This window comes from Peromyscus leucopus, chromosome 8b, assembly GCF_004664715.2.
Source record: "Peromyscus leucopus breed LL Stock chromosome 8b, UCI_PerLeu_2.1, whole genome shotgun sequence".
NCBI lineage: Eukaryota > Metazoa > Chordata > Mammalia > Rodentia > Cricetidae > Peromyscus > Peromyscus leucopus.
In genome coordinates, this window is record NC_051086.1 from 89884445 (window position 1) to 89896452 (window position 12008).

General features: G+C 46.3%; 1 protein-coding gene across 7 annotated transcripts in view; it reads left to right on the top strand.

Annotated features, from left to right (window-relative positions):
* The first annotated feature begins 9795 nt into the window (after positions 1 to 9795).
* The window catches only part of Gpatch8 (G-patch domain containing 8), a 73751-nt gene continuing 71538 nt past the window's right edge, over positions 9796 to 12008 (top strand). For 6 of the 7 annotated variants that reach the window (XM_037201041.1, XM_028882619.1, XM_028882613.1 and 3 more), the window contains exon 1: positions 9974 to 9999. Coding sequence is in view for 1 of the 7 variants with exons in the window: in XM_028882608.2 (XP_028738441.1) it covers positions 9955 to 9999 (45 nt within the window). In the remaining 6 variants the exon portion in view is untranslated. Of the gene's footprint in view, positions 10000 to 12008 lie in introns of all 7 variants that reach the window. The other variant, XM_028882608.2, reaches the window with a different exon arrangement.

The following is a 12008-nucleotide window of genomic DNA, read 5'->3' on the forward strand; positions in this document are numbered from 1 at the left end:
GTCCAAACTCTGGAGTCTGACACCAGGCCATTTATTTTAAACATTTTCAAGTACAGTATAATTCTGGAAAAAAAAAAGTTTCCTGGTAACAAGTACCTCAGTCCCATATGCACAATAAAGTTTAAGGCGTGATTATACCGAAACTGTTTTACAAAGTACAGGTGACATCTCCCCGAAGGCTGGGCTTTATTGACTGAGAAGTGATGTTCAAGATAAAGGTCTAAGGAGGAAGAACTTGGGATAAATGTAATGGTCTGGATTATGGTGTGTCCCATCCTTACAGTTTAGCAAAAGGTCACCAGGCCATTACACAATGTCCGCTCCCAGCCTCCTGGACGGAAAGTAGGTATACACATTCCTTCTGTTGAAGAGACAACCCTGTGTGCTTAACACTTCCGGTTTCTCTCCTGCCTGTCTGTGAGCACAAGGACCTGTGTCCTCTACACAACCTTATTTATTTACTTATTACTTAATTCAGTTAGTTAGCTTTTGAGGCAGCATCCCACTATGCTTACCGGAACTCACTATGTAGCCCAATCAAACTCTGTGCTGGGATTAAAGGCCTGTACCTTGACATCCACCTCGGTAAAAACCAAAACGAAAAGAACAAGAAAACAAAACAAAAACAAAGAGTCAAGAGGCTGGCGAATTGGTTGTAGGGCGCTTGTTCAATGAGAGAAGTTAGAACAGAATCCCTATTTCAGTTTTTTTTGGGGGGTTGGGTTTTTTGTTGTTGTTGTTTTTTGTTTTTGTTTTTGTTTTTTCGTTACAGGGTTTCTCTGTGTAAATTTGAACGAAATCTTTATTTCAGACTTCTACCTAAGCAGGAAAGCAGTGAAGGTGACTGCACTGCTTCAGGCTGTCCAGTAGGAGGCAGCATATGCATGCCAGTCTCCTTGGACCCGGAGTTCCGCAAGCACGCTTCGAGATCAGGTCAGACCTTGACTACCCCAAGAAGAGCCTTTTGGTTCCTCAAACCCGAAGCAGAACACGTGGAGACTCCCCTCCAACCTTCTCCCTGGATCAGGCACCCTATCAAATTCTAGTTTCCCATCCAATATGGCATTTCTTCGCCGCTTTCCTCCACCCAGTGCTGGACCAGTTTCTGAAATGCCCTCTCAGGACAGTGGGCTGACCATTCTTCTCTCAGAAACATTACAATAACAAAATAAAGTAAAAATTCAAAAAGGAGGCAGGATCTCAATGACCACATCCACAGGGGGTAGCCTGAGACCCAGGGAGGCTGGCCTGCACCAACCTTGAGTTGCTGGGATTGTAGGCATGAGCCACCGTGTCTTGCTGTTAGACGGGGCTGATAAAGTCTCCTAAAAGTTTAGACAGGAGCCAATTATGACTAGTGGTTCCGGAACTGAGTTCCAGACTCTCCATGGACGACATGGGCAGATGGCACAGTGGGTAAGGGCTTGCTGTGAAAGTCAGAGGGTGCGAGTTCGATCCCTGGAGTCCCCTGAGGATTCGCGTTCGATCCTAGGCGCCACAGAGGAGAATGAGAGAGCTGGAGGCTACCGGGGCGCCATAACTGCACACCCCACCCCCACTCTCCGAGGACAGCCCTCACTGAGTTCACAACCAGCCTAGCCTACATACCTACTTCCAAGACAAACAGGGTACTGTCCTCAGACCACCACAGGGACATGAATTCAAGGCTAGCCTAGTCTACATGGCGAGTCCAAGACAGACTGTGATAGTCTCAAAAAAAAAAAAAAGGAATCTTTAAAAATTAATTTAATTAATTAAAAGTTTTAAGAGATTTGTTTATTACATATACAGTGTTCTGCCTGCATGTATCCCTCAGGCCAAAAGAGGACACCAGATCTCACCACAGATGGTTGTGAACCACCATGTGGTGGCTGGGAATTGAACTCAGGACGAGCAGCCAGTGGTCTTAACCTCTGAGCAGTCTCTCCAGCCCAATTTAGTTAATTTTTAAATGAATCTTTATTTCTTCTTTTAATTAAAAAGAGGCTAAGGTCGGGCGACGGTGGCATATGCCTTTAATCCCAGCACTCTAGAGGAAGTGGTAAGCAGATTTCTGAGTTTGAGGCTAGCCTGGTCTACAGAGCAGGAAAGCCAGGGCTACACAGAGAAACTCTGTCTTGAAAAACAAAACAAAATAAAATAAAAAGAGGCTAGATGTGGTTGTACACACCTCATCCCAAGACTCAGGAGGCAGAGGCAGGCAGATCTCTGTGAGCTCAAGGCCAGCCTGGTCTACAGAGTGAGTTCCAGGACAGCCAGGGCTACATAGAGAAACCCTGTATCGAGGGGGGAAAAAAAAGATTAAGCAAGCAAAAATAAATAAATTTAATCTACCAAAAAAAATGTTTTGAGACGGGGTTTCACAGTGAGTCACCAGAAGTTAGTGTAGGGATCTAAACTCAAGCCATCTTCCAGCCATCCAACCACTGGGCCATCTCTAGTGAGACAGGGTCTCACTATGCAGCCCTGGGAGGCCTGGAATTATGTAGATCAAATTGAATTGACATCAAATTCATCAGAGATCTACTTGCCTCTGACTCCCAATTTCTGAGATTAAAGCCATGTGCCATCACATCTTGCAATAAAAAGTGAAATAAAAATTAAAAGATAAACTATAGACTTATTTTTCATTTCGTGAATGTAGGGCTGTGTGGTGTGTGCACTTTAGTGCAGTTGTCCACAAAGGCCAGCAGAGGGCGACAGACTCAACCCATATGGATGCTCTGCCAGCGCAGTCACTGAGCTATTTATTGACCACTGAGCCATTCCTCAGGCCCCAACCATCTTTCTTTTAGCAAGTGCGATCTTTAAGGGTAGTGCTGGAGGCGCCTTGGGTGAGGTTATACTCTGGTACAGTAAAACCTGGAGCCACCAGAGCTGAAGAAGGAGTTAAGGACACGGCTTGTTCTGCAAATGGGTTTTGTGAGATCCTTAGGAAACTGAACGTTTACAGCTGAGACAGGAGGAAGACATTAAGCAAACGTTTTTAGTTTTGGTTTTGAGACGGGGTCTCTCTATGTAACCCTGGCTTTCCAAGAACTCTCTATGTAGACCAGGCTGGCCTTGAATTCACAGAGATCCGCCTGCCTCTACCTTCCAAGTGCTGGATTAAAGGTGTGCGCCACTAGGCCTGGCTGGCATTAAGCAAACGTTAATAAACTGGAACTATTCATTCACAGCCAGTGTGAGGCTTCAGTTAGGCCCAGAGTGAGAGACCACTATGCCTTTCCAAGTCCCCATAATTTTTCCTACTTTTTTTTTTTTTAATGCCACCATAGACCACCCAGTAGGAGAGTGTGGGACTCAGACCGTGATCGCTTAGTGATAGGCAGGACCAGATCTACTTTGTTATACGTACCTCTTGCCCTCTGTTTAAACTGAAAGCATGCCAGTGTTATGCCCGAGTCATGAGCCCCCCAGAGGTCACTAGGAGTCTGAGTTCATATGCAAAGGCAAAGGGCCTTTATTGCAAGCTCTAGCTTGGGCCTCCCACCCATTCCAACACAGCGGCTGGATCAGGGAAAGCCTCAAGCTCCGTTATGGCAGGGTTTTTTTTGTTTGTTTGTTTTTTGTTTTATCCAGAAAAGGTTTCTCTGTGTAGCTTTGTGCCTTTCCTGGAACTCACTCTGTAGCCCAGGCTGGCCTGCCTCTGCCTTCCAAGTGCTGGGATTAAAGGCATGTGCCACCACCGTCCGGCATGGCAGGGTTTTTAAGGAGTAAAGGATGGGGGGTAGGGGATTCCAGATTCAGATGGAGGTTGAACTCCTGATTGGGCAGGAGTGAGGTAACGGAAGTCTTGTCAAACAGGGATTGGTACTAGTGTTGCTGCAAAGAAATTAGCAACCTATATACAAATGGTGTAAGCTCTCCTTCATGTCGTGAAGCATCTAGTACTTGTTTGTCTCAATTCTGATTGCCACCTGCCCCCCAGGCAAGGTACAGTTTGTGGCTTTTCCTGGTTGTTGTAATGGTGAGGCCTAGTCCCAGTGTTGTTAGTCTGTAGCCTGTCATGGCTGCACTGACGTTAAGGGGGCCTCTTCATTCCCGCCTCTACAAGTAAAGAGAGAGAGGACACAATCATGTGTGCTGTGTGTCTGGGGGTCCTTGGGGATGATGATTTTGTCCACCTTAAGAGCGGTTGGGGAAGAGCTGGACTATCATACTGCACCCCTTTCCTGAATTTAGGACTGTCCCATGAATGCATGGGGTTAAATCAGTGTTGCAGGTCCATCATCTAGATGGGCCAGCGTAATGTGTTTCATTCTGCACAGTCAAGGTTTTTGTTGTTTTTGTTGTTTGTTTTTCAAGACAGGGTTTCTATGTGTAGTTTTGGTGCCTGTCCTGGATCTCACTCTGTAGACCAGGCTGGCCTCGAACTCACAGAGATCTGCCTGCCTCTGCCTCCTGAGTGCTGGAATTAAAGGCGTGCACCGCCGCCGCCCCCCCCCCCCCCCCCCCCCCCCCCCCCCCCCCCCCCCAGCTTTGTTATTTTTCAACTTGATACAAGCTAGGGGCATCTGGCAAGAAGGGCCCTCAACTGAGAAAATGCCTCCATCATGTTAGGCCACAGACAATCCTGTGGGTCCTTTTCTTGACTGATGATTGATGTGGGAGGGCCCAGCTCACTCTGGGTGGTTCCCCTGTGGGCAGGTGGTCCTGGGTTTTATAAGAAAGCAAGCTAGGGAAGCCACAGGGAGCAAGCCAGTAAGCAGCCCTCCTCCAAGGCCTCCACATCAGCTCCTGCCTCCAAGTTCCTGCCTTGAGTTCTTGCCCTGACTTCCTTTTCATGAAGTATGCTGTAAACTGAAATGAACCCTTTCCTCCCCAAGTTACGTCTGGAGGTGGTGTTTATCACAGCAATAGAAACCTAACTAGAACAGATCCCCAGGGACACAATTGGATACACAGGGCCCTGGCGGACAGAACTTGGATTCACTGTCTCTGCCTCTGCTCTCCATGATAAAAGAACAAAAGTTTGAGTCCACAGATATGTGAGATATTTCTACTCCACTCTCTGCAAAACAGTAAGAAAGTTACCCTTTTTGTCCTGTTGATAAAAAGCTTTTTAAAATGTACATCGGTGTTTTGCCTGCATGTATATCTGTATGAGGGTGTCGGATGCCCTTGAGCTGGAGTTACAGGCAGTTGTGAGCTGCCCTGTGGGGCCTAGAAATTGAACCCAGGTTCTCCGCAAGAGCAGCTAGTGCTCTTAACCACTAAGCTCTCTCTCCAGCCCCAGGTTCCACTTTCTTCTTCTTTTTTTAATTTTATTTATTTTTATTTCATGTACATTGGTGTGCATTTGCCTGAGTGTATGTCTGTCATGTACATTTGCCTGCATGTACGCCTGTGTGATCCTCCAGAACTGGAGTTACAGACAGTTGTGAGCTGCCATGTGGGTGCCGGGAATTGTACCAGGGTCCTCTGGAAGAGCAGCCAGTGCTCTTAACCATTGAGCCATCTCTCCAGCACACCTATGTGGTTGTTTTAAGACCAAGTTTCACTTACGTAGCTGTGCTTGGCCTGAAACTTGCTATGTAGACCAGGCTGGCCCTGAATTCACAGAGATCTCTCTGCCTTTGCTTACTGACTGCTGGGAATAAAGTTGTGTGCTGCCACACCTAGCCTATAGGCTCTATTTCTTTTTTTACTAGCAAATTAGAGTCCTATAAATTTGTTTCCTTACTTGGAAACTGTGTGAAAACAATTGCTGTCCCTACCTCTGGGTAGCCATAACCATTGAGTGGGATAATTCAAGTAAAAATCTTAGCATGGGGGCTGGAGAGATGGCTCAGTGGTTAAGAGCATTTGCTGCTTTTACAGAGGACCTGGGTTTGGTTCCCAGTACCCCCATATTAGCTCACAGCTGCCTGTACTTCCTGTTCCAGGGGATCAGAAGCCCTCTTCTGGCCTCTTTCAACACTGCAGGCATGTGGTACACATACATACATGCAGACAAATAAAATAAAACAAATAAAAATAAATGAGTAATTTCACTTCCTTTAAAAACATAGCATGGTGTCTGGCATACAGAATATCTTAAAAAATAGTTGCTTTGAGGTTGGAGGTAGGAGGATCAGGGGTTCAAGTTCACCCTTAGCTCCATACTCCAAGTTCCAAGTTGGAGGTTAGCCACAGACCCCATCTCAAAACAAAAACAAAAACAAGAACCAAACAGCTTTCAGTTACAATAATAATTAGCAATGCAATTTGAAAATGTTTAACAGGTGTTGTCGCGGTCAGGTATGGGGCAGTCTGAGTATTACAATGAACAGTGATGGTGTTTTAACCCCGGCTTTAATCCCAGGGCTCGGGAGACAGAAGTAGGAGATCTCTGTGAGTTCGATGTCAGCTTGGTCTATGTAGTGAGTTCCAGGAGAGTCAAGGCTACACAGTGAGACCCTGTTTCAAAGAAAAAAAACAAAAAACCAACCAAAGAAAAAAACAATAATGAGGGCTGGAGAGATGGTTCAGCGGTTAACAGCACTGGCTGCTCTTCCATAGGACCCCAGTTCAATTCCCAGTACCCACACGGCAGCTCATAACTGTCTGCAACTCCAAGATCTGAACCCTCACACAGACATTCATGCAAGCAAACACCAATGCAAATAAAATAAAAATGAATAAATTATTTTTTTAAAAGATAATGAAAGTGAGCCTGGTGACACATGCCTGTGATCCTAGCATCGAGGAAGCTGAGGAATTTGAGGTCAGATGGGGGTTAATAGAGAGTACAAGGCCAGTCTGCACTACATAATGAGACTCTTGTCTCAAAAAAACAAAAGCTCACAGTGTATCGATGTCAACCCAAAGAGGACTGACTATCAGCAGTTAGGAGTATGCAGCACCACAGTGGTATCCTGAAAGAGTTCCTACTAATAAATGTAGAAATGGTAGGCATCAGGATATTTATTTACCTGCTGATTGAGACAAGGCCTCACTATGCTTCTGAGGCTCATCTGAAACTCAGTGTGTAGCCCAGCCTGGCCTCTGACTTGCTGTAATGTACCAGGCTTTTTCTTTTGGGCCACCAACCAGTTCCCAAATCATGACATGGAGACTTCTTATTAGTTACGAATGCTTGGCTTTATCTTAGCTCTTATTTTAATCTGTTTCTCTTTGTCTATGTTTTGCTTTAGGGCTTTTTATCTTTCTTTCTTTCTGTATGTCTTACCTTCTGGCTTCCTATGTCTGGCTGGCGGCTGCCTGGCTCCTGGCCCCATTGTGTCCCTCTCTTTCTCCCTTGTTCTCTATTCCTTCTTTTCTCTCCAGCCTAGATTTCTCCTCTTTCTTATTCTCTACTTCTTTTTTTTTTTTTTTTTTTTTTTTTTTTTTTTTTATTATTCTCTCTGCCCACGAGCCCCACCTATCCTTCTCCTGTCTAGCCTTTGGTCATTCAGCTTTTTATTAGACCAGTCAGGTACCTTAGGCAGGCAAGGTGCAAGAGCAACACATCCTTACACAGCTAAACAAACGAAGCATAAAGAAATGCAATACATCTTTACATAGTTAAACAATTATTCTGCAACTCATCTTTGCATCGCTAACAAAGGCAGCAGAAACGATTGTAACACACTTTCACATAGTTAAAGTAATATTCCACAGCATAAACAAGTGTAACACATCTTTACACAGTTAAATATTCCACAACACACAGTACTCCCACTGGCTGAGACTCATCATTTTATATGCGTTGTTTATAGTAAATGATTCACACAAAGGTCATCAGTGAATGACAGACGACAGCAAGTGAAAGGAGGCTGAGGGCTTGGTATGTAGCTCCATGGGTTGGGTGCTTGCCAGCATGCATGGAGGCTTGGGTTTGATTCCAAAAACAGATGTGGTAGAGCATGCCTGTACTCCCAGATCTTGGGCAAGAAGATCAGAAGTTCAATATAAACTCACTACATAATGAGTTGGAGGCCAGCCTAGGGTATATGAGACCCTGTCTAAAAAAAAAAAAAAAAAAAGAGGGGACTTAAGAGATGCTCATAAGTTAAGAGCACTGGCTCCTTCCTCTGGCAGACAATTCCAGGTCCAATTCCCAGCCCCCACACAGAGGCTCACAGTTGTCTGCAGATCCAATTCCAGGATATCTGATGTCCTCGTCTGGCCTCCTCTGGCACCAGGCCTGAACATGGTGCAGAGACATACATGCAGGCAAAACACCCACACACATAAAATAAAACTAGAAATATCTTTAAAATAAAATGTCGCCGGGCGGTGGTGGTGCAAGCCTTTAATCCCAGCACTCGGGAGGCAGAGCCAGGCGGATCTCTGTGAGTTTGAGGCCAGCCTGGTCTAGAGAGCGAGATCCAGAACAGGCACCAAAACTACACAGAGAAACCCTATCTTGAAAAACAAACAAACAAAGAGTGCTTACTTTTACAGAAGACCAAGGTTCAATTCCCAGCACCCATATGGTAGTTCACAACTGCCTATAACTCCAGTTTCAGAGAATCTGATGCCCTCTTTTGGCCTCCCTAGACACCAAGCACATATAAGGTACACATACGTACATGCAGGCAATACAGTCACACACAAGTAAGATGAATAAGTCTAATAAAGTTAAATAACCTCCCCCATAAAAACATTAAGAAAATAGGAGCTGGAGAGATGGCTAAGCAATCTCTTAAAATCTTAAAAGCACTTGCTCCTCTTACAGAGTACCTGGGTTCGTTTCTAGCACCCACATGGTGGTTCATAACTGTCTATAACTCATACATGAGCCTCAAACAAATATGAAAGGAAAAGTGAGAAAGAAAAAAAAAAGTCAAGCTCTTTGCAGACATGTGTTTAATATTCTCTCCTCTCCAAGGTTGTGAATCCCTTGTTATGCCTTGATTTACAGGTAGCTTTAAGATAGGTCATCTTTTTCATTAAAGATGTTCTCCCCCTGCAGTTTCACTTAGATTTTGTTGAGGCAAGGTCTTGTTTACCCTAGGTTAGTTTTGAACTCCCTATGTAGCCAAGGATGAGTTTGAACTTCTGATCCTTCTCCCTCAGCTTCAACAGTGGCTGTACCTAGTTTTAGTCTTTGACACTTGCTCATATTTACAACTATTAAGTCATTTTACTGGTTATCTGACTTCCTGCCGGGAATGGAAGCCCTTTGAGAAGAGAGATTTTTTTTCTCTACCTCTCAAGTAATCCTATTATGTATCAATTTAAAAAGTACTCTCAGCAGGGTGGTGGTAGTATGGGCCTTTAATCCCAGCCCTCGGGAGGCAGAGGCAGGCGGATCTCTGTGAGTTCGAGGCCAGCCTGGTCTACAGAGTGAGTTCCAGGATAGTCTCAAAAACTACACAGAGAAACCCTGTCTCGAAAAAACAAAACAAAACAAAACAAAAAAAAAAAAACAAAAAAAACAAAAGAGGACTCTCCTTGGACTGTGGAGGGGAGCCTCGGCACATAGCGAGCTAGAGTCCAGCCTGGGCTCCAGGAAACCCTGTCCAAAACCAACAAAAACACTTCAAAGTACTCCGGCTCTAAAGTCCTATCTCGTGCTACTGTATACGATTACTTGGCAAATACAGCCTGGGCTTGAACGTGAACAAGAGCAGGAGAAAGGCTGCTGACCACCAGTAAACTGCAGCAGAGAGGACGCTGCCCAAACCCCGCACACCCGGCCCCGCTGATCTTTCCCTCCGGAAGCGCTTCTGGCGCTCGGGAGGAAGTGCGCATGCGCGGCCCCCTAGGGTCGCTCCGGGCCGTGCGCGAAGCCGGGCGCAGAGCGAAGGTTCCGCCTCTGGGCCCACAAAGCGCCTGCGCCTCCGGAATTCCCGTCGGGACGCATTCTTGCTCCCTCCCTCCCAGCCCCCTCCCCCCGCAGCCCGCAGCTGCGCGCGCCCGGTGGGCGTGGGAGGAGGCGTGGAAGCAGGGAGGGGGCGGGTGTCGCGGGAGGGAAGGAGCGAACCGGAGAGCGTCGTCCTGAGGAGGAGTGAAGGCGGCAAAATGGCGGACCGCTTCTCCCGCTTCAACGAGGACAGAGACTTTCAGGTAAACACGGGCGGCGCCGAGGACCCCCGCGGCGGGCTCGCAGCGAGCCCGGGGCCGCCCCCTCCCGGCCTCCCGGCTCCCTGGCCTCCTGCGCTCGGCTCCGCCTTGCACCCGGCTCCCTTTCCTGCCTCTCATTTCTCGAGGGGCCTCCCAGCCTGCGACGAGGCCGCGTCTCCGGCTCCGTCCCCCATTCGCTTCGCCTCTCAGACGCGGGCTTCCTCCTGGCTGGCGCTGGCTTTCGGCTCCCCGGCTGGGTGCTTTGTGGGGCTGTGCCGTGGTCGGCCCGGGGCCCTGTGCAGGCAGGCGCCGGGCTGGCCCTCCGGGGAGAGGGCTGGGCTTGGGAAGGCTGGGGGCCAGTGGTTTTCAGGCCAGGGCTTCCGAACCCTTGAATTCTGCTCGCCCCGATCATCTCGGGAATCTTCTCTCGTTTCTCCTCGTTGTGATAAACAAACCTTTTATCGTCTGTCTAACCTTGTCCTCGCCCCGGGAAGGGGTACTCTTACTTATCAGACGCCTTTTTGTTTAGGCGAGCATTGAGCTTTCTCTGGGTATAAATACTACTGTTGTTTTCAGGCCGTTAATTGGGCTTGGGAAACAGTAAGGTATTAGGATTGTGGACTGGTGTAAACTTAACTTCGAATCTTACCAAGATTTATAAGGAGCATAATAATGGCCTTTCTTTCCAAGCGTGAGATAACGCGTGCCTAAACCTTGATTTTTCTTTCTTCATTTGCAAATGTTGATCTGGAAAAGATGTCCTTGTGATGGCAGGCATTTGAGGTGGGGGGACCCCAGGGCCGAATTAGAATAATCCGTCTTTTTTAGCTGTTGAAATTGTTACTGCAGAAATAATTGGAACTATAAAGGATTTAGTAGCCTTTGGCTATTTCTAGGTAAAATACATCCTCAGAGTTGCAAATCACTGCATTACTACCGCATCTTCTGGCAACAGCAATTTGGGTCAAGGGATGAGCCTCAGAACTCAAGTTTTTATTCCTTGGAGCTTACTCAAAGCAACACAGGAATAGTGTAGCTGTGTGTCAGAAGGCGATTGGAAGGGTTTGGAGTCTTGGAAATGATTGGGTTGGTAAATAGACAAAATAATTGAACAGTTTTTTAAATCAACACTGTTTCAGTCTTGTGCGTAGAATGCTATGAGAAGTTTTGCAGCAGTAAGGAATTTGGGGGTTGCCGAAAAGCCCTTGTGGTCATGTGCCTGCTGTATAGGCTGCAGCACAGCATCTCAAGGTGTTTTCAGAATGTGTCGCAGGTCCACAGAAGTTTGATTCGGTTCAGTTTGGATGGTTGATACCAGAGAAGGCTTTATACATGTATAGTAAGCCCAATAAAGCAGGTGCAAAGTACATGAGCTTTATTAATTTCATTAACTTAAGATTACTTAAAGAGACATACATTACTGATGATGAAAACCTTTGAATGCTTTTCAGAGAAGAGAATTCAAGGTGACCTAGTAAAATTGAAACCAGACAGTGTGGACAGTTAAGTTTTGAGGAAAAAATGGCCCTCAACTATTCCAGCAGGCTCAAACAGGATTTTGAATGAAGACCGTGAAAACTGGGTATCAGGATGTGAGTGTTGTCACTCAGAAACTAAGTAGGAACCCTTTTTGATGCTTTAGTTGCGTTCATATAAAATCTGATTTCATGGTCCAGTGAGATGACCCAGTGGGTAAGAAGTCCTTGTGCTCCCAGAAAGTCTGACAACCTTTGTGACCCCTGGGAGGTGGAAGGAGAGACCGACCCCAAGAAGATGTCTTCTGACCCCCACATGTGTGTCCCTCACACAAGATCATAACAAATTAAAAATACATTTTCATTCCAGAAGTCACAAAACACCTGATTTTAGATGGCTGAAAAAGGAAGAGGAAATTAAAAGTAAATTTAAAAAAATAGCAGCTATGGAGGTGGTTCAGGGACTTAAGTCTCATGACCTGAGTTAGATTCTTGGGATCCACAAGTGGAGGGAAAGAACCAAACAGAAAAGGTTGT